Raw genomic sequence first — 21,355 nt, 5'->3', positions numbered from 1 at the left:
TGTGGTAAATTCAATTGATTGGACATGGTTTGGAAAGGCACACACCTGTCCTACAGTTGACAGTTCATGTCAGAGCAAAAACCAAGCCATGAGGTCAAAGGAATTGTCCGTAGAGCTCCGAGACAGGATTGTGTCGAGGCACAGATCTGGGGAAAGGTACCAAAAAGCATTCTGCAGCATTGAAGATCCCCAAGAACAAAGTGGCCTCCATAATTCTTAAATGGAAGAGGTTTGGAACCACCAAGACTCTTCCTAGAGCTGGCCGCCCGGCCAAACTGAGCAATTGGGGGAGAAGGGCCTTGGTCAGGGAGGTGACCAAGAACCAGATGGTCACTCTGACAGAGCTCCAGATTTCCTCTGTGGAGAAGGGAGAACCTTCCAGAAGGACAAACATCTCTGCAGCACTCCACCAATCAGGCCTTTATGGTAGAGTGGCCAGACGGAAGCCACTCCTCAGTAAAAGGCACACGACAGCCCGCTTGGAGTTTGCCAAAAGGCACCTAAAGGACTCTCAGACCATGAGAAACAAGATTCTCTGGTTTGATGAAAACAAGATTGAACTCTTTGGCCTGAATGCCAAGCGTCACGTCTAGAGGAAACCTGGCACCATCCCTACAGTGAAGCATGGTGGTGGCAGCATCATGCTGTGGGATGTTTTTCAGCGGCAGGGACTGGGAGACTAGTCAGGATTGAGGGAAAGATGAACAGAGCAAAGTACAGAGAGATCCTTGATGAAAACCTGCTCCAAAGCTCTCCGGACCTCAGACTGGGGCAAAGGTGCACCTTCCAACAGGACAACAACCCTAAGCACACAGCCAAGACAATGCAGGAGTGGCTTTGGGACAAGTCTCTGAATCAAATCAAATGTATTTATAAAGCCTTACATCAGCTGATGTCACAAAGTGCTGTACAGAAACCCAGCCTAAAACCCCAAACAGCAAGCAATGCAGGTGTAGAAGCAAGGATGTCCTTGAGTGGCCCAGCCAGAGCCCGGACTTGAACCCGATCGAACATCTCTGGAGAGACCTGAAAATAGCTGTACAGCGACGCTCCCCATCCAACCTGACAGAGCTTGAGAGGATCTGCAGAGAAGAATGGGAGAAACTCCCCAAATGCAGGTGTGCCAAGCTTGTAGAGTCATACCCAAGAAGACTTGAGGCTGTAAGCGCTGCCAAAGGTGCTTCAACAAAGTACTGAATAAAGGGTCTGAATACTTATTATGAAAACGTGATATTTCAGTTTTAAATGTGTATAAATTTGTGCTGAGTAAATATATCCTGAAATTCCTGTTCAGTACATAACCTGAACATATGCTGTGATCTCTAGTGTTTTATCCAACCGTGTGTATAAACAGGTTTGTAATGAATAGAGACATTTGGTGACACCTTAAACAGTTATACAGGCCTAGAACAGCCCCTGGGAAACAGAAAAGACAATTAAATAATGACTGGATACTAGATGTGAATTTAATGTGAGGTATTTAAAACCCCCTGGGAAACAGAAAAGACAATTAAATAATGACTGGATACTAGATGTGAATATAATGTGAGGTATTTAAAACCACCTGGGAAACAGAAAAGACAATTAAATAATGACTGGATACTAGATGTGAATATAATGTGAGGTATTTTAAACCATCTGGGAAACAGAAAAGACAATTAAATAATGACTGGATACTAGATGTGAATTTAATGTGAGGTATTTAACACCAACTGCCTGGCCAGAAGTAGCTACAAATTCATAAATTCCCATCTTTAAGTACTTTCCATTTGTACCGTCTGACTCACTGCACATGAATTGAGTTGCCGGAGGATAGGATGTTTATTAGTCCAGATAGACATTAGTCTTCTGCTTTTGTCAACCCGCTGAGATACACACAGAAGGTCGGAGAGGCTGGTGCGGGGGTTACGTTCCTGTCAAGGGAACATCGGCAGTATGTGGCACCTGAGATATTGATGCCAGCAACCCTCCGGCTCATTCCCTGATAGATCCCCCCCCCCCGAGTGCATGGGAGCATCTGTCAGCCTGACTCAACTGTACGTGAGATCTGAATAATGTATCGGAACATATACGTCCATTTGCTCTGTGTGAGGATGAGGGTGTGGAGGATTCCCAGAGGAAGAGTGGAACACTATTGTGAGTCGAGGTTTCCACAGATTAATACGTCAGCTGTGAGAGGGATTCCTTCACGATGTGATGCATTTCATTGTTCCACCCTTGGCTATCAGCATGTCATTATTCCACCCTTGGCTATCAGCATGTCATTGTTCCACCCTTGGCTATCAGCATGTCATTATTCCACCCTTGGCTATCAGCATGTCATTGTTCCACCCTTGGCTATCAGCATGTCATTACTCCCCCCTTGGCTATCAGCATGTCATTACTCCCCCCTTGGCTATCAGCATGTTATTATTCCACCCTTGGCTATCAGCATGTCATTATTCCACCCTTGGCTATCAGCATGTCATTACTCCACCCTTGGCTATCAGCATGTTATTATTCCACCCTTGGCTATCAGCATGTCATTATTCCACCCTTGACTATCAGCATGTCATTATTCCACCCTTGGCTATCAGCATGTCATTATTCCCCCCTTGGCTATCAGCATGTCATTGATCCACCCTTGGCTATCAGCATGTCATTATTCCACCCTTGGCTATCAGCATGTCATTATTCCACCCGTGGCTATCAGCATGTCATTATTCCACCCTTGGCTATCAGCATGTCATTATTCCACCCTTGGCTATCAGCATGTCATTATTCCACCCTTGGCTATCAGCATGTCATTATTCCACCCTTGGCTATCAGCATGACATTACTCCACCCTTGGCTATCAGCATGACATTACTCCACCCTTGGCTATCAGCATGTCATTATTCCACCCTTGGCTAGCAGCATGTCATTGTTCCACCCTTGGCTATCAGCATGTCATTACTCCACCCTTGGCTATCAGCATGACATTATTCCACCCTTGGCTATCAGCATGTCATTACTCCACCCTTGGCTATCAGCATGTCATTGTTCCACCCTTGGCTATCAGCATGTCATTACTCCACCCTTGGCTATCAGCATGTCATTATTCCACCCTTGGCTATCAGCATGTCATTATTCCACCCTTGGCTATCAGCATGTCATTGTTCCACCCTTGGCTATCAGCATGTCATTATTCCACCCTTGGCTATCAGCATGTCATTATTCCACCCTTGGCTATCAGCATGTCATTATTCCACCCTTGGCTATCAGCATGTCATTGTTCCACCCTTGGCTATCAGCATGTCATTGTTCCACCCTTGGCTATCAGCATGTCATTATTCCACCCTTGGCTATCAGCATGTCATTGTTCCACCCTTGGCTATCAGCATGTCATTATTCCACCCTTGGCTATCAGCATGTCATTATTCCACCCTTGGCTATCAGCATGTCATTATTCCACCCTTGGCTATCAGCATGTCATTATTCCACCCTTGGCTATCAGCATGTCATTATTCCACCCTTGGCTATCAGCATGTCATTATTCCACCCTTGACTATCAGCATGTCATTGTTCCACAATTGACGATCAGCATGTCATTATTCCACCCTTGGCTATCAGCATGTCATTATTCCACCCATGGCTATCAGCATGTCATTATTCTACCCTTGGCTATCAGCATGTCATTATTCCACCCTTGGCTATCAGCATGTCATTATTCCACCCTTGGCTATCAGCATGTCATTATTCCACCCTTGGCTATCAGCATGTCATTATTCCACCCTTGGCTAGCAGCATGTCATTATTCCACCCTTGGCTATCAGCATGTCATTATTCCACCCTTGACTATCAGCATGTCATTGTTCCACAATTGACGATCAGCATGTCATTATTCCACCCTTGGCTATCAGCATGTCATTATTCCACCCATGGCTATCAGCATGTCATTATTCCACCCTTGGCTATCAGCATGTCATTATTCCACCCTTGACTATCAGCATGTCATTGTTCCACAATTGACGATCAGCATGTCATTATTCCACCCTTGGCTATCAGCATGTCATTATTCCACCCATGGCTATCAGCATGTCATTATTCTACCCTTGGCTATCAGCATGTCATTATTCCACCCTTGGCTATCAGCATGTCATTATTCCACCCTTGGCTATCAGCATGTCATTATTCCACCCTTGGCTATCAGCATGTCATTATTCCACCCTTGGCTAGCAGCATGTCATTATTCCACCCTTGGCTATCAGCATGTCATTATTCCACCCTTGGCTATCAGCATGTCATTATTCCACCCTTGGCTATCAGCATGACATTACTCCACCCTTGGCTATCAGCATGTCATTATTCCACCCTTGACTATCAGCATGTCATTACTCCCCCCTTGGCTATCAGCATGTTATTATTCCACCCTTGACTATCAGCATGTCATTACTCCCCCCTTGGCTATCAGCATGTTATTATTCCACCCTTGACTATCAGCATGACATTATTCCACCCTTGACTATCAGCATGTCATTATTCCACCCTTGGCTATCAGCATGTCATTACTCCCCCCTTGGCTATCAGCATGTTATTATTCCACCCTTGGCTATCAGCATGTCATTATTCCACCCTTGGCTATCAGCATGTTATTATTCCACCCTTGGCTATCAGCATGTCATTATTCCACCCTTGGCTATCAGCATGTCATTATTCCACCCTTGGCTATCAGCATGTCATTATTCCACCCTTGGCTATCAGCATGTCATTATTCCACCCTTGGCTATCAGCATTTCATTATTCCACCCTTGGCTATCAGCATGTCATTATTCCACCCTTGGCTATCAGCATGTCATTATTCCACCCTTGGCTATCAGCATGTCATTATTCCACCCTTGGCTATCAGCATGTCATTATTCCACCCTTGGCTATCAGCATGTCATTATTCCACCCTTGGCTATCAGCATGTCGTTATTCCACCCTTGGCTATCAGCATTTCATTATTCCACCCTTGGCTATCAGCATTTCATTATTCCACCCTTGGCTATCAGCATGTCATTATTCCCCCCCTGGCTATCAGCATGTCATTATTCCACCCTTGACTATCAGCATGTCATTATTCCACCCTTGACTATCAGCATGTCATTATTCCACCCTTGGCTATCAGCCTGTCATTACTCCCCCCTTGGCTATCAGCATGACATTATTCCACCCTTGACTATCAGCATGTCATTATTCCACCCTTGACTATCAGCATGTCATTATTCCACCCTTGGCTATCAGCATGTCATTGTTCCACCCTTGACTATCAGCATGTCATTATTCCACCCTTGACTATCAGCCTGTCATTATTCCACCCTTGACTATCAGCATGTCATTATTCCACCCTTGGCTATCAGCATGTCATTATTCCACCCTTGGCTATCAGCATGACATTATTCCACCCTTGGCTATCAGCATGTCATTGTTCCACCCTTGACTATCAGCATGACATTATTCCACCCTTGACTATCAGCATTTCATTATTCCACCCTTGACTATCAGCATGTCATTATTCCACCCTTGGCTATCAGCATGACATTATTCCACCCTTGGCTATCAGCCTGTCATTACTCCCCCCTTGGCTATCAGCATGTCATTGTTCCACCCTTGACTATCAGCATGACATTATTCCACCCTTGACTATCAGCATGTCATTATTCCACCCTTGGCTATCAGCATGTCATTATTCTACCCTTGGCTATCAGCATGTCATTATTCCACCCTTGGCTATCAGCATGACATTATTCCACCCTTGGCTATCAGCATGTCATTGTTCCACCCTTGACTATCAGCATGACATTATTCCACCCTTGACTATCAGCATTTCATTATTCCACCCTTGACTATCAGCATGTCATTATTCCACCCTTGGCTATCAGCATGACATTATTCCACCCTTGGCTATCAGCCTGTCATTACTCCCCCCTTGGCTATCAGCATGACATTATTCCACCCTTGACTATCAGCATGACATTATTCCACCCTTGACTATCAGCATGTCATTATTCCACCCTTGGCTATCAGCATGTCATTATTCTACCCTTGGCTATCAGCATGTCATTATTCCACCCTTGACTATCAGCATGTCATTATTCCACCCTTGACTAGCAGCATGTCATTATTCCACCTGTTCCCTACAATCCTCTGACTTCTCAATGATTAAACACAAAGTGACTCCATGACAGGTACATTATAATATACATTAGAACAGACAACGATACAGAAACAAGCAGCCCTTTCAAGTGGTTTTATCTCTCCTCTCATCCCTCTCTCCTCTCATCCCTCTCCTCTCATCCCTCTCTCCTCTCATCTCTCTCTCCTCTCATCCCTCTCTCTTATCTCATCCCTCTCTCCTCTCATCTCATCCCTCTCTCCTCTCCTCCCTCTCTCCTCTCATCCCTCTCCTCTCCTCCCTCTCTCATCTCATCCCTCTCCTCTCCTCCCTCTCTCATCTCATCCCTCTCTCCTCTCATCCCTCTCCTCTCCTCCCTCTCTCATCTCATCCCTCTCTCCTCTCCTCCCTCTCTCCTCTCATCTCTCTCTCCTCTCTCTATCTCTCTCCTCTCATCCCTCTCCTCTCCTCCCTCTCTCATCTCATCCCTCTCTCCTCTCCTCCCTCTCTCCTCTCATCTCTCTCTCCTCTCTCTATCTCTCTCCTCTCATCCCTCTCCTCTCCTCCCTCTCTCCTCTCCTCCCTCTCCTCCTCTCCTCACTCTCCTCCTCTCCTCCATGTGAGGAGTCTTCTGTTGTGGCAGATAGCACTTACCCCTGAATCCTCTGAGCCCTTTACCTGTCTGTCTATCTGTCTGTATGTCTTCCCTCTCTCGGCACGCTGCTCACCTACCTGACTAAGGCCTAGCTTCATCTGTTTTGAACATTTATCTGTTACCAGCATGGTGCGTAAATCCCTGCTGAGGGTATTTAAATATGAAGACTGTGTTCTGCTCGTCCTCGATCACACCACGTGGAGAATGAGGCTGCAGTATACATCCGTGGCCGTTCAGTCAAAGTTGGTTAAGAGTACTGTCATGTTAAATACTACAAATGTGGGGATTAGAGAAGACATATTGACCAAGAGTTATTTGGATCATGTGAATTAGGTTCACATAGAATGTCAATATGTTCTTCATTCTACTCATCCAGGCCTAAATGAAACGCCAGACATGGATTTAAAATGAACATTAACACAGTAGCATTAACAACACAGGCCATTATGACCACTCTACGCTCTACACTCCTAGAACAAAAGGGTTCTATCTAGAACCTTAAAAGGGTTCTTCGGCTGTCCCCATAGGAAAACCCTTTGAAGAACCATTTTGGTTCCAGGTAAACCTTTTGAGGCTCCATGTAGAACCCTTTCCACAGAGGGTTCTACATGGAACGCAAAAGGGTTCTACATGGAACCCAAAAGGGTTCTACATGGAATCCAAAAGTGTTCTACCTGGAACCAAAAAGGGTGCTCCAATGGGGACAGCAGAAGAACCCTTTTGAAACCTCTTATTGTAAGAGTATACTCTACTGTGTAGGTAATTAAAAACACACCAATCTGTTTTGGTTTTATTGAACTGTTTTTCTGACACTCTCATCAGCATCTCTAACCTAAACATACAAATTCACCAATCTAGATTTTAACACGCTCAAATGAAACACCTTGTTTTTCTAATTAGGTAACTAGAAGCTAATCTGATGCCATTTGGAGTACAGCACGAAGCTGACCCGTACAGTCAGACATGGAATCAATAGAGAATCATTAGCGAAGGACTCGGTCATATGAAACAGCAAGTCACTGACCCCAGAGCCTGACCAGACAACACACTGTGGTGCCCAGAGACAGATAAAGAGGTTCGCTGTTACAGCTTGTAGCAGATAGTTGTGTCCAGTGTCCACTACAATAGGAGACGAAAGACAGTGGTGACTGGGGGTTCAAATAACCTAAAATCACTTCCTTTTTGCAACAAATGGAACTCCCAGTGTATTATATATACAGGAAACGGTAAGTGGCCTAGCTTGATCCGAGCAGAGAGCTGTGGGGGAGAGACGTGCAGACCAGATATACATTATATATACACCCTCCACTGACAGGAGCCAGAAATCCCCCTCTTCACACCAGACCTGGGTTCAAATAGTATTTGTTAATGGTTTGATTGAGCCTGCCTGGACTGCCAGATGGACAGGGATGACACTCTTGGGAGTTGGGGCTATCCTGCTCTCCCACACCAGATGAACCCAGGTCTGCTCCACACCAGTCCACAGAGCCTCCACTCCCACACCAGATGAACCCAGGTCTGCTCCACACCAGTCCACAGAGCCTCCACTCCCACACCAGATGAACCCAGGTCTGCTCCACACCAGTCCACAGAGCCTCAACTCCCACACCAGATGAACCCAGGTCTGCTCCACACCAGTCCACAGAGCCTCCACTCCCACACCAGATGCTTTACTTTGCCTGCATCCCGAATGGCACCTTATTCCCTATATAGTGCACTACTTTTGACCAGAGCCCTATGAGCCCTATGGGCCCTGGTTAAAAGTAGTGCACTACATAGGGAATAGGGTGTCATTTGGGACGCAAGCATTACTTCTGGCCATCGGGATCTTTTCGCTCCGAGGCCTGGATGGAATGTTAAGCTGAGCTACGTCCAAGCAGCACACAGCCAGGACAATTAAATGTTGATATGTCCCTGGAGGACGTTATCATGTGATGATCCCCCCCTCTGATAAGATCCTGAATGTTTTCCCTTTCCGATCCGCTCACAGCAGACCTGGGTTCACATACTATTCAAAATCTTTCAACTATTTGGGGGGGGGGGGTGACTGAGTCTGCCTAGAGTGCCAGATAGGTTTGAGGGTTTGCCATTTTGAGATTATTCTATTGCCCAATTAAACCAGGCAGGCTCAATCAAGCACAGATTTTTTTAAAGTATAGTATTTAGTAGTATTTACACCCAGTTTGTCTCCAAGACCAGAGCAGACAAGACCAAACGAGACCAGACCAGACCAGAGCAAACGAGACCAGACCAAACGAGACCACCTGCACAGGGTTCTTCCATTGACCACAGGTGAAGGTTGTTACATGATAGATGACTGATTAAAGAATCATCTTGAGGATATCAAGTCGGCAGCCCAGCTGATAGCAATCAGATCTGCATGATAGCAATCAGATGTGCTTCTGTGACTGGGTCTTATATCTCATTATAACGCTCGGTTTATTCTCCATGTAAAAATGTATATGATTACACCCAAATAATGTTCTTTACAAAAAAAGCATGACAAACACAAAACAAGAATCAAATTGTATTATTTGAATGTAAAACAAAGACATGGTGTGAGGGTGAAATGGCATGTCCACATACAGTAAGAGATGGAATGAAATGGGACCAAATCTGCCCAACAAAAGAGGAACTGACAGAGGAGACCATCAACGGAAGCATTTGGGTAATCCTCCAATCACAGTGTAGTCCTTACCTTGACCCTGGGCAGGGGCTGGGAAATGTACAGCCAACACCAGGAAGAGCAGAGGACACCACGTCCTTATTGGGAGTCCTACAATCAGCATCCTTACTACTGTGATGCTCCTTCTGCACCTAGCGGGGAGAGGAGGACAAATACAGACTATTTAACGCTGCCCGACTGCCACAGCTGTGGGCTTTGGAGAGCGCTAGAAAGAGGTTTTAGGAATAATGATGCATGAGAGAGAGAGAGAGAGCGAGAGAGAGAGAGAGAGAGAGAGAGAGAGAGAGAGAGAGACAGAGAGACAGAGAGAATGAGAGAGAGAATGAGAAAGAAGGACAGAGAGACAGAGAATGAGAGAGAATGAGAGAGAAAATGAGAGAGAGAGAGCGATAATGAGATAGAAGGACAGAGAGACAGAATGAGAGAGAGAGAGAAAGAGAGAGAGAGAGAGAGAGAGAGAGAGAGAGAGAGAGAGAGAGAGAGAGAGAGAGAGAGAGAGAGAGAGAGAGAGAGAGAGAGAGCGTGTATGAGAGTGAGAGTGTAAACATATGTTTCCCATGCCAATAAAGCCCCTTAAATTGAAAATTGAAATTGAGAGAGCGAGAGAGAGAGAGAGAGAGAGAGAGAGAGAGAGAGAGAGAGAGAGAGAGAGAGAGAGAGAGAGAGAGAGAGAGAGAGAGAGAGAGAGAAACCAGCATTGAGTAGTAACAGACGTCCATAGCTATAGGGCTTTTTCAGTGTCGAGGCCCAGCCTGTCTCAAGTGGGGGCAGGCAGCAGGGAGTGAGGGGAAAAAGGGGAAGATCAGAGTCACTTTGAGAATGGGAAGTTGGAAACAGAACAGTAGAGGACTTTGTTACATTTTGACGGACAGGCCCAAGAGAACATTTCCTGAGTGCCATTGTTGACATTGAGAACAAGCAGAGCTCAACGTGTCTGTCACTCATCATTAAGGCTTTGACCAGACAGGCAGATTGTAACAGCAGCACAGGAATGGAGGAAGCTAGTACAATACTGCCACATAGGACTACTATAGGGCAGTAGGCTGAAAATGACCAGCTTTACTCACTTGTGTAAAAGAAAATCTATGACTATATTCAATGCATTCATTATACTCAAACAGCATTGATGATGAAAATAGATTTCCAATCAACATCCCTGGACATATAAGTGAATAACGTGTCAAAATGTGTCTTTATATACAGAGATACTGTACATCATAATTCTAGCATCTGTGTCCATCAAACTAAGCCTGGACATTGACTTCATGACAGAGATATAATTTAGACATTGAACAATTTTATACAAGCAAAAGCATAACATGTTTTCTTCAAAAAACATTATTTGCTATACTTATGCAATACAATTTAACCAAGACAAAAAATATATTGTCATTAGATTTAGGTTAAAAGTTGGGTGAAAAAGGGATATGTTTTTTTTTACAGTTCCATGACAGGTTCCGACGTTGTTTCAATGTCATCACGTTTATTTATTGTTGTAAACAGCGTTGATTCAACCAGTTTGTGTCCAATGGGAAGTAACTATTTGCTGACAAACATCGGATGTTTTTTTCCCTACTTGTAAACCCTTGGCCAATTATCTTCAAAAGAGAAAGTATACACGAATCAGCACATTCAATGTGAAAGCTGAAACTGCTGATGAAACTCGTTAAGTAGTAATCCCTAAACGCAGTCCAATCAAAATAAACCTCATCAATCTGAAATATGTAGCCTACACGTCAATAGAAGATGAGATAGAGACAAAACGCATCTTGTCGCCCTGGAAACAACCGGAAAATAGACATATTTCTTTTCTTTTTTTGTATTTACAATGAAATTCCAAGGAAGACCATAATAATGATAGTTAGTAATACATAAAAATAATTTCTGACTTGATTTATAGGCACACAAAAAACATTTGAATGGCTTAAATTACTCCAGTTGTGCAACTATCGCAGTGCCTACTTCACAAGTTAATTGTTAACTTCTGCACCCGACAGGAAACTGATGAGAAGATTGCCCACAAGTTTAGTTAAATTCTAGAACTTTCAATTCGTTTACAATTCATTTGGTAATTTATCAGTATACTTGATCAAGTCAACCTATCCACTTGATTGCCTTTGAGAGCGCAGAGTAAAGGACCATAATAAATATAGGCTAAGCACTCCAAACAAAACAGATTCCATACTGCATTCATGAAATAGCAATCCATAACTCACAAATCATCAAATCCTAAACGCTCCTATTTCCCACGGATCCTCTCAATCCCCAGAGTGTCTGTCTCCCTGGTTTGTTTCAGCCTCTCTCAGTCAACTATTCCGTCAGTCAGTCCAGACTAAAACTGGGGCTGGGTGTTTCTTGCGTCGTTATTCACCCATCCCTTCGGCTATTCATCCCCCTTCTACTTCTCTCTCTCCTTCCTTCACCTCATTTCATCCTGTGGACTGACGTGGGGAAAAAAAATCGACCAATTGCTGCTGAACAGAAGGAAGGAGCGAAACGGGAGGGTGGAATTCGACAAAACCCTCAGGCACTTTCCCTCGACAGGACTTGTCAAGTAAACGACTTGTAACCGAATGTAGGTTTTAACACTCAGGAAATGGTAATTTGGCTCTATCGTTAGTTTTCATAGCATTGTTATGTCTGACACCGACTGGATTGGAATTGTGGAAGCTGAGCAGGTGCTTCGGCAAATTCTGTTGCGCGCTCTCTGGTGCTCTGAGGCTGTGAACGCACCAAGTGACTATACATTTAAACATACATCTACGTTAAGTTGTTGCGTAATATCTAATGAACATTTGCAAATTCCCTAGGAATAGGGCCTTATTTTAGTTGACTTGTCTTTTGGGACAGCGGAATTTGAAACGTGGGTAATAGTGAATTGTGCAGCATTGCGGCTCTGGAATAAACTACACTTTACACCAGGTGTACCGCAGCGATCAATGCCCCTCATCCTCTACCCACCATCCCAAATGGCACCATATTCCCTATATAGTGCACTTCGTTTGATCAGAACCAAAAGAGCACCATTTTCCCTATATAGTGCACTATTCTGGTCTGTCTGTCCTCCTTTTTATTTTATTGAATTTTACCTTTATTTAACCATGCAAGTCAGTTAAGAACAAATTCTTATTCACAATGACGGCCTAGGAACAGTAGGTTAACTGCCTTGTTCAGGGGCAGAACGACAGATTTGCACCTTGTCAGCTCAGGGATTCGATCTTGCAACCTTTCGTTTATTAGTCCAACACTCTAACCACTAGGCTACGCTGCCTCCCCGCTCATAACACCTCTCCCCTCCCAGCCAGCCCCTTCCAGAGAGAGAGGGAAACCTAGACCCTCCCAGCTGCTCCCAGAGAGAGAGGGAAACCTAGACCCTCCCAGCTGCTCCCAGAGAGAGGGAAACCTAGACCCTCCCAGCTGCTCCCAGAGAGAGGGAAACCTAGACCCTCCCAGCTGCTCCCAGAGAGAGGGAAACCTAGACCCTCCCAGAGAGAGAGGGAAACCTAGACCCTCCCAGAGAGAGAGGGAAACCTAGACCCTCCCAGCTGCTCCCAGAGACAGGGGAACCAAAATGTTTGACAGTCCCAATGATGTCACCTCACCTGTCTTTGACTAGGCTGGGAGCATCCAATGGCTGCTGGGTAGGAATCAGTTCCTTTCAACACTATGACACTGCAATGAGATGCTGCTGAATATATAGATTGTCTGTGTGGGGGTGCGGGGGGGGGGGGGGGGGGGGGACAATTAGACCCAAACAAATCATGAGAAAACAAAAAGATAAATACTTTGTCAGGACCCGGTGCGAGAAACAGTCACTAAATCGGCAGAACCCAGAAGATGAGGCAGACACAGCAGTCCTAGAGATGGTGGTTTAATAAAAAATAGATAACTTCCAAAATACAAAGAAAATCCACAAAGTGGTAAAAACAGCAAGGGAAAAAACAAACCTAAAAGACTAATACAAAATACAAAAGAACAAAACCAGAGAACCTCTGGAAAATCCAACAAGAGAAAAATATATGTTCACAACAAGGCTTGGCCTGGGGCTGGGTGCTAACATACAAACACTGAGCAAGGAACTAAGGAACACACAGGGATTAAATACTAACAAGGGAACGACATACAGGTGCAAACAATAATAGAGCAAGGGAAAAACAAAAGGTACAAAAAAGGTGCAATGGGGACATCTAGTGACAAAAAACCAGAACAGTCCTGGCCAAAACCTGACAGAATCCCCCTCCTAGGAACGGCTCCTGACGTTCCTACCAGCCTTCTCAGGGTGGAGGGCCCTGAACTGACGAATGAGGTCAGGGTCCAGTATGTCCTTGGCAGGAACCCAGGAGCGCTCCTCGGGACCGTAGCCTTCCCAGTCCACCAGATACTGCCAGGACCGCTGCACCCGGCGGGAGTCCAGTATCCGGTGGACGGTATAAGCCGACTGGCCTCCGATGACACGGGGCGGAGGGGGAGGTCTGCCTGCCGGAATAAGGGGAGAAAAAACAACAGGTTTTAATAAAGAAATGTGAAATGTGGGATTGATTTTAAGGGATCTGGGTAAGTGCAGGCGAAAAGTAACGGGATTGACTCTCCTGGCAATCTTAAAGGGTCCGATGAATCTCTGGGACAGCTTGCGAGACTCCACCCGTAGCGGTAAGTTTTTTGTTGAGAGCCATACTCTCTGGCCGGGGTACAGGGTAGGACCGGGACGGCGACGTCTGTTGGCTTGTCGTTGGTACTGCTGAGAAGAACGCAGAAGATTAAGACGGGCCTTCTTCCACGTAAGCCGACAGCGTCTGATGAACCTCGAGGCTGAAGGCACTCTGACTTCTGCCTCCTGGTCCGGGAACAATAGAGGAGCATAGCCAAACTGACACTCGTGCGGGGATATACCAGTGGAGGAGGAGCACAAGGTGTTGTGCGCGTACTCAGCCCAAACAATGAAGGATGACCATGTGGATGGGTTGTTGGAAACCATACATCTGAGGGTGGTTTCCAGCTCCTGATTCATCCTCTCAGTTTGGCCGTTGGACTCCGGATGGTACCCTGAAGATAAACTGGCCGTGGCCCCTATGAGTTGGCAGAAGGCCTTCCAAAACCTTGAGGCGAACTGGGGACCTCTGTCGGAAACCATATCTTGCGGGATGCCAAAGACTCGGAACACATGGTTAATCACCAACTCAGCTGTTTCCTTGGCAGAAGGTAATTTGGTCAAGGGAACAAACCTGGCCGCCTTAGAAAACCTGTCGATGATGACTAGGATCGTAGTATTACCATGGGACGGAGGAAGGCCAGTAATAAAGTCCAGCGAGATATGGGACCAGGGTCGGTGGGGAATAGATAAAGGGTGAAGGAGTCCTTGAGGGCGGAGGTGAGAAGATTTGCCCTGGCAGCACACGGAACAGGCCTTGACGAAAGTGGCAACGTCTTCTTTTATGGTGGGCCACCAGAACTTACGCTGGATGAACTCCAAGGTGCGACCTACGCCCGGGTGACAGGTGAGGCGAGAGGAGTGCCCCCACAGAAGGACTTGGGACCTTGCTGCCTTGGGAACAAACAACCGATTAGCAGGACCTCCTCCAGGGCCCGGTTCGATGGCTTGAGCTTGTTTCACGGTATCCTCCACTTGCCACGAGATCGGAGCCACGATCTTAGCGGCAGGAAGAACAGTCATGTCAGTATCTTCTCGAATGGCAGGAGAGTAGACTCGTGACAAGGCATCCGGTTTGAGATTCTTCGACCCGGGTCTATAGGTGAGAATAAACTGGAATCGGCTGAAGAAAAGAGACCATCGAGCTTGTCTGGAGTTCAGCCGCTTCGCCTGCTGGATATACTCCAGATTTTTGTGGTCCGTAAGCACTTGAAACGGTTGAGAAGCCCCCTCGAGCCAGTGTCTCCATTCCTTCAATGCCATCTTAACCGCTAGGAGTTCACGATCCCCCACATCGTAATTCCTCTCGGCCGGGGTAAGCCGGTGAGAGAAGAAGGCGCAAGGATGAAGCCTCTTGTCTTCACCCCTCTGAGACAGGACAGCTCCAACACCAACCTCTGATGCGTCTACCTCCACCACAAAAGGTTCATCCGCCGTCGGTAGTGTCAGGATGGGAGCAGAGAGGATGCGCTGCTTGAGTCCTTGGAAGGCCGTCTCAGCTTCTCTTCCCCACAGAAACCTTGTGTTGCCACCCTTGGTTAAAGCTGAGAGAGGGGCTGCCACCGAGCTGAAGTTCTTGATGAACTTGCGGTAGAAGTTAGTGAAGCCCAGGAAACGCTGAACTTCCTTAACGGACTTGGGGGTGGGCCAATCTGCTACCGCCCCTACCTTCTTGGGGTCCATCTGGACTCGACCGGGTTCCACTACAAATCCCAGGAACTGTACTCGAGAGGAATGGAATTCACACTTTTCCGGCTTAACGTACAAATGGCTGTCTAGGAGGCGTTTGAGCACTTGTCTGACATGCTTAGTGTGTTCTTGAAGGGAGCTCGAAAAGATGAGGATGTCATCCAAGTAAACAAACACGAAAATGTTAAGCATATCCCTAAGCACATCGTTTATGAGCGCTTGGAACACAGCCGGGGCGTTGGTCAGGCCGAAGGGCATCACCAAGTATTCGTAGTGACCAGTAGGCGTGTTGAAAGCGGTCTTCCACTCGTCACCGGGTTTGATCCGCACAAGATGGTATGCGTTCCGCAGGTCAAGCTTAGTGAAGACCACTGCTTCCTGGAGCAGCTCAAAGGCTGTGGCCATAAGGGGTAGCGGGTAGCGGTTACGGACGGTTATGGCATTAAGTCCCCGGTAGTCGATGCAAGGACGTAATCCCCCGTCTTTTTTGGCCACAAAGAAAAACCCTGCTCCCGCCGGCGAGGTGGATGGACGCATGAGGCCTGCTGCCAGAGCGTCCTTGATGTAGGTCTCCATAGCAGCTCGTTCGGGAGGAGATAGGGAAAAGATCCGACCCCTGGGGGGGCAGGTGCCCGGAAACAGGTCGATGGGGCAATCGTAAGGTCTATGGGGTGGTAGTTTGGTGGCCCTCTGTTTGCTAAATACCGGTTTGAGGTCATGGTAACACTCGGGAACTCGGGACAGGTCGATGGATTCTAGAGACTCGGGAGGGGAACTCGGGGAACTTGGGAAGATACAAGTGGCTTGGCACGTAGGACCCCACTGCTTGATAGTGCCCACAGACCAGTCGATGTGAGGGTTATGGCTGTGAAGCCAGGGGTATCCAAGGACGAGAGGGAACTCGGAACACGAGGTCAGATGAAAGTTCATCACTTCCTGGTGTTGGGAAACTGAAAGACGCAAGGGGGTAGTGACACGAGTGACAAGTCCAGATCCCAAAGGGCTTCCATCCAACGTAGTAACCCTTATGGGGTCACTTAGAGGTTCAGAGGGAACGCCATTCTCCTTCGCCCAGACACCATCCATGAAGTTACCTGCGGCTCCAGAGTCTACCAAGGCTTGAAGGGGAAGCTCGTGGTTGTCCCAGGAAAGGGTAACTGGAATGAGCAGGCGGGAGTTGGATGGATGGGAGGAGGTTATGTTTCCCGTTACAGTCCTCCCAGGCCTGCACGGGAGAGTGCGTTTTCCCTGGAGCCCGGGACACGTGGAGAGGAAATGGCCCGGTTTGCCGCAATATAGACAGCATCGCTCCCTCATCCGGCGGTCTCTCTCAGCCTGGGAGATGCGTCCAACCTGCATGGGTTCCGGTGGAGTCAGCGGGGATAAAGGTGGAGACTCGGAGCTGGGACCGATAGGAGCTAGGGTGAGAGATCTACGGTTGAGCTCTCTCTCTCTCAGACGCTGGTCTATGCGTGAAGCCAACTTGATCAGGGACTCGAGGTTGTCCGGTGGTTCCCGAGTGGCCAGTTCATCTTGGATGGTGTCGGAAAGACCCTTCAAAAAGCACACTGTGAGCGCCTCGTCATTCCAGCCACTCGCTGCTGCCACCGTGCGGAACTGGATGGCATAGTCCGTCACGCTGCGCCGACCTTGGCGGAGAGTCAGGAGCTGTTTGGCTGAGTCAGGACCGCTGGTAGGACCTTGAAACACTCGCTTGAATTCATCAGCAAAGGTAGAGTAGCTGGCACAGCAGGGACTTTGGGCATCCCACACAGCAGTAGCCCAGGCTAGGGCTTTTTCCGACAGCAGGGTGATGATATATGCTATCTTGGACCGGTCGGTGGGAAATGACGAGGGTTGCAGCTCGAAGGAGAGAGAACATTGGGTGAAAAACCCCTTACAACCACTCGGATCACCTGAGAACCGTTGGGGAGGCGGCAGACGAGGTTCAGCCAGGGGGTTAACTGCCACAGGCACTTGAATCTGATGAACTGGAGCAGAAGCGGTTGCAGGAGAAAGTTGATCAGAAATCTGCTTTATGGAAGTCATCATCTCCGACAGAAGTTGAGAATGTCCAGCCATTAAGGCCTCTTGCTGAACCAGAGCAGCTTCGTGACGTTGGACAGTCCCCTCGTGGTGGGACAGCATGGGAAAAAAGTCCTGGGTACTGGCTGCCTCTGGGTTCATTTTAATGGCTCAGTGTTTCTGTCAGGACCCGGTGCGAGAAACAGTCACTAAATCGGCAGAACCCAGAAGATGAGGCAGACACAGCAGTACTAGAGATGGTGGTTTAATAAAAAATAGATAACTTCCAAAATACAAAGAAAATCCACAAAGTGGTAAAAACAGCAAGGGAAAAAACAAACCTAAAAGACTAATCCAAAATACAAAAGAACAAAACCAGAGAACCTCTGGAAAATCCAACAAGAGAAAAATATATGTTCACAACAAGGCTTGGGCTGGGGCTGGGTGCTAACATACAAACACTGAGCAAGGAACTAAGGAACACACAGGGATTAAATACTAACAAGGGAACGACATACAGGTGCAAACAATAATAGAGCAAGGGAAAAACAAAAGGTACAAAAAAGGTGCAATGGGGACATCTAGTGACAAAAAACCAGAACAGTCCTGGCCAAAACCTGACATACTTGACACATTGGAAAGAATTTACAAAAAAACAGAGAAAACTAGAATGCTATTTGGCCCTAAACAGAGAGTACACAGTGGCAGAATACCTGACCGCTGTGACTGAACCAAAATTAAGGAAAGCTTTGATGTACAGACTCGGTGAGCATAGCCTTGCTATTGAGAAAGGCCGATGTAGGCAGACCTGGCTCTCAAGAGAAGACAGACTATGTGCACACTTAGAGACACATATTTCCCTCAGATCACACAGACCCACAAAGACTGTACATAGACATAATATGACATTTGAAATGTCGCTTTATATAGGGCTATTATGCATTTTGTATAAACAAATAGAATATTCTATAATTGTGGTACAACAAAGGTAAACTATTCTGCATTTTGGAACTATTGTGAGTGTAATGTCTATTGTTCATTTTTTTAATTGTTTATTTCACTTTTGTTTATTATCTATTTCACATGCTTTGGCAATGTAAACATATGTTTCCCATGCCAATAAAGTCCCTTTGAATTTAATTGAGAGAGAGAGAGAGAGAGAGAGATAAAGAGAGAGAGAGAGAGAGAGAGAGATAAAGAGAGAGATAGAGAGAGAGAGAGATAAAGAGAGAGAGAGAGAGAGAGAAAGAGAGACAGAGAGAGAGAGAGAGAGAGAGAGAGAGAGAGAGAGAGAGAGAGAGAGAGAGAGAGAGAGAGAGATAGAGAGAGAGAGAGATAAAGAGAGAGATAAAGAGAGAGAGAGAGAGAGAGAGAGAGAGAGAGAGGGGGGGGGGGGCTACCATATCAAGTATTCTCAACTTTATAGTGGACAGTAACAGATATTTCCCCTAAATCCAGTCAGTCCCCCGTTCCCATTTTGTGTGTGTTTATTGGATACCAGTTGTGTGAGTAACAGCCTTATTTCCTTCAGATAAAAAGGACATGTACAATTGCAGGGTCTCATCCAACTTCTACTAAATTGGAAACACAACCAGTCGACCACCATAGTAGAAAACAGAGCAGTAATCACAGCTAGGTAGCTTCAAACAGAACTGGAGCGTTTGAGGTTTGAAAGAAACTGTGTGAAGTTTGTCCTGGCCTGTTCTACAACAGGTCTCTGTCTGCCATATCCAAGCCCTGCACTGTCTGAACAACAGGTCTCTGTCTGCCATATCCAAGCCCTGCACTGTCTGAACAACAGGTCTCTGTCTGCCATATCCAAGCCCTGCACTGTTCTACAACAGGTCTCTGTCTGCCATATCCAAGCCCTGTACTGTCTGAACAACAGGTCTCTGTCTGCCATATCCAAGCCCTGCACTGTCTGAACAACAGGTCTCTGTCTGCCATATCCAAGCCCTGCACTGTCTGAAAAACAGGTCTCTGTCTGCAATATTCAAGCCCTGCACTGTCTGAACAACAGGTCTCTGTCTGCCATATTCAAGCCCTGGCCTGACAGATACTAGGCTCTCAATCTCTCCTGGGCCCTCTACACATTAGACATGTTTCCTTATATCTCTCCTGGGCCCTCTACAGATTAGACATGTTTCCTTATATATCTCCTAGGCCCTCTACAGATTAGACATGTTTCCTTATATATCTCCTGGGCCCTCTACAAATTAGACATGTTTCCTTATATATCTCCTGGGCCCTCTACAGATTAGACATGTTTCCTTATATATCTCCTGGGCCCTCTACACATTAGACATGTTTCCTTATATATCTCCTGGGCCCTCTACACATTAGACATGTTTCCTTATATATCTCCTGGGCCCTCTACACATTAGACATGTTTCCTTATATATCTCCTGGGCCCTCTACACATTAGACATGTTTCCTTATACATCTCCTGGGCCCTCTACAGATTAGACATGTTTCCTTATATATCTCCTGGGCCCTCTACACATTAGACATGTTTCCTTATATATCTCCTGGGCCCTCTACACATTAGACATGTTTCCTTATATATCTCCTGGGTCCTCTACACATTAGACATGTTTCCTTATATATCTCCTGGGCCCTCTACACAGACATGTTTCCTTATATATCTCCTGGGCCCTCTACACATTAGACATGTTTCCTTATACATCTCCTGGGCCCTCTACAGATTAGACATGTTTCCTTATATATCTCCTGGGCCCTCTACACATTAGACATGTTTCCTTATATATCTCCTGGGCCCTCTACACATTAGACATGTTTCCTTATATATCTCCTGGGCCCTCTACACATTAGACATGTTTCCTTATATATCTCCTGGGTCCTCTACACATTAGACATGTTTCCTTATATATATCCTGGGCCCTCTACACATTAGACATGTTTCCTTATATATCTCCTGGGCCCTCTACACATTAGACATGTTTCCTTATATATATCCTGGGCCCTCTACAGATTAGACATGTTTCCTTATATATCTCCTGGGCCCTCTACACATTAGACATGTTTCCTTATATATATCCTGGGCCCTCTACACATTAGACATGTTTCCTTATATATATCCTGGGCCCTCTACACATTAGACATGTTTCCTTATATATATCCTGGGCCCTCTACACATTAGACATGTTTCCTTATATATCTCCTGGGCCCTCTACACATTAGACATGTTTCCTTATATATCTCCTGGGCCCTCTACACATTAGACATGTTTCCTTATATATATCCTGGGCCCTCTACACATTAGACATGTTTCCTTATATATATCCTGGGCCCTCTACACATTAGACATGTTTCCTTATATATATCCTGGGCCCTCTACACATTAGACATGTTTCCTTATATATCTCCTGGGCCCTCTACACATTAGACATGTTTCCTTATATATCTCCTGGGCCCTCTACACATTAGACATGTTTCCTTATACATCTCCTGGGCCCTCTACACATTAGACATGTTTCCTTATATATCTCCTGGGCCCTCTACACATTAGACATGTTT

General features: G+C 46.2%; 1 protein-coding gene across 3 annotated transcripts in view; it reads right to left on the bottom strand.

The window, feature by feature from the left end:
• The window catches only part of col14a1a (collagen, type XIV, alpha 1a), a 220,185-nt gene extending 208,149 nt beyond the window's left edge, over positions 1–12,036 (bottom strand). The window contains exons 1-2 of one of the 3 annotated variants that reach the window (XM_071395784.1): positions 11,673–12,036; positions 9,469–9,587 (exon numbers count right to left, since the gene is read on the bottom strand). In XM_071395784.1, the coding sequence (XP_071251885.1) occupies positions 9,469–9,559 (91 nt within the window). In that variant the 5' untranslated portion in view covers positions 9,560–9,587; positions 11,673–12,036. The remainder of the gene's footprint in view (positions 1–9,468; positions 9,588–11,672) is intronic. The other 2 variants (XM_071395782.1, XM_071395781.1) reach the window with 2 other exon arrangements.
• Positions 12,037–21,355: the final 9,319 nt, after the last annotated feature.

This window comes from Salvelinus alpinus, chromosome 4, assembly GCF_045679555.1.
Source record: "Salvelinus alpinus chromosome 4, SLU_Salpinus.1, whole genome shotgun sequence".
NCBI classification, from domain to species: domain Eukaryota; kingdom Metazoa; phylum Chordata; class Actinopteri; order Salmoniformes; family Salmonidae; genus Salvelinus; species Salvelinus alpinus.
This window is presented reverse-complemented; position numbering and strand designations above follow the sequence as displayed.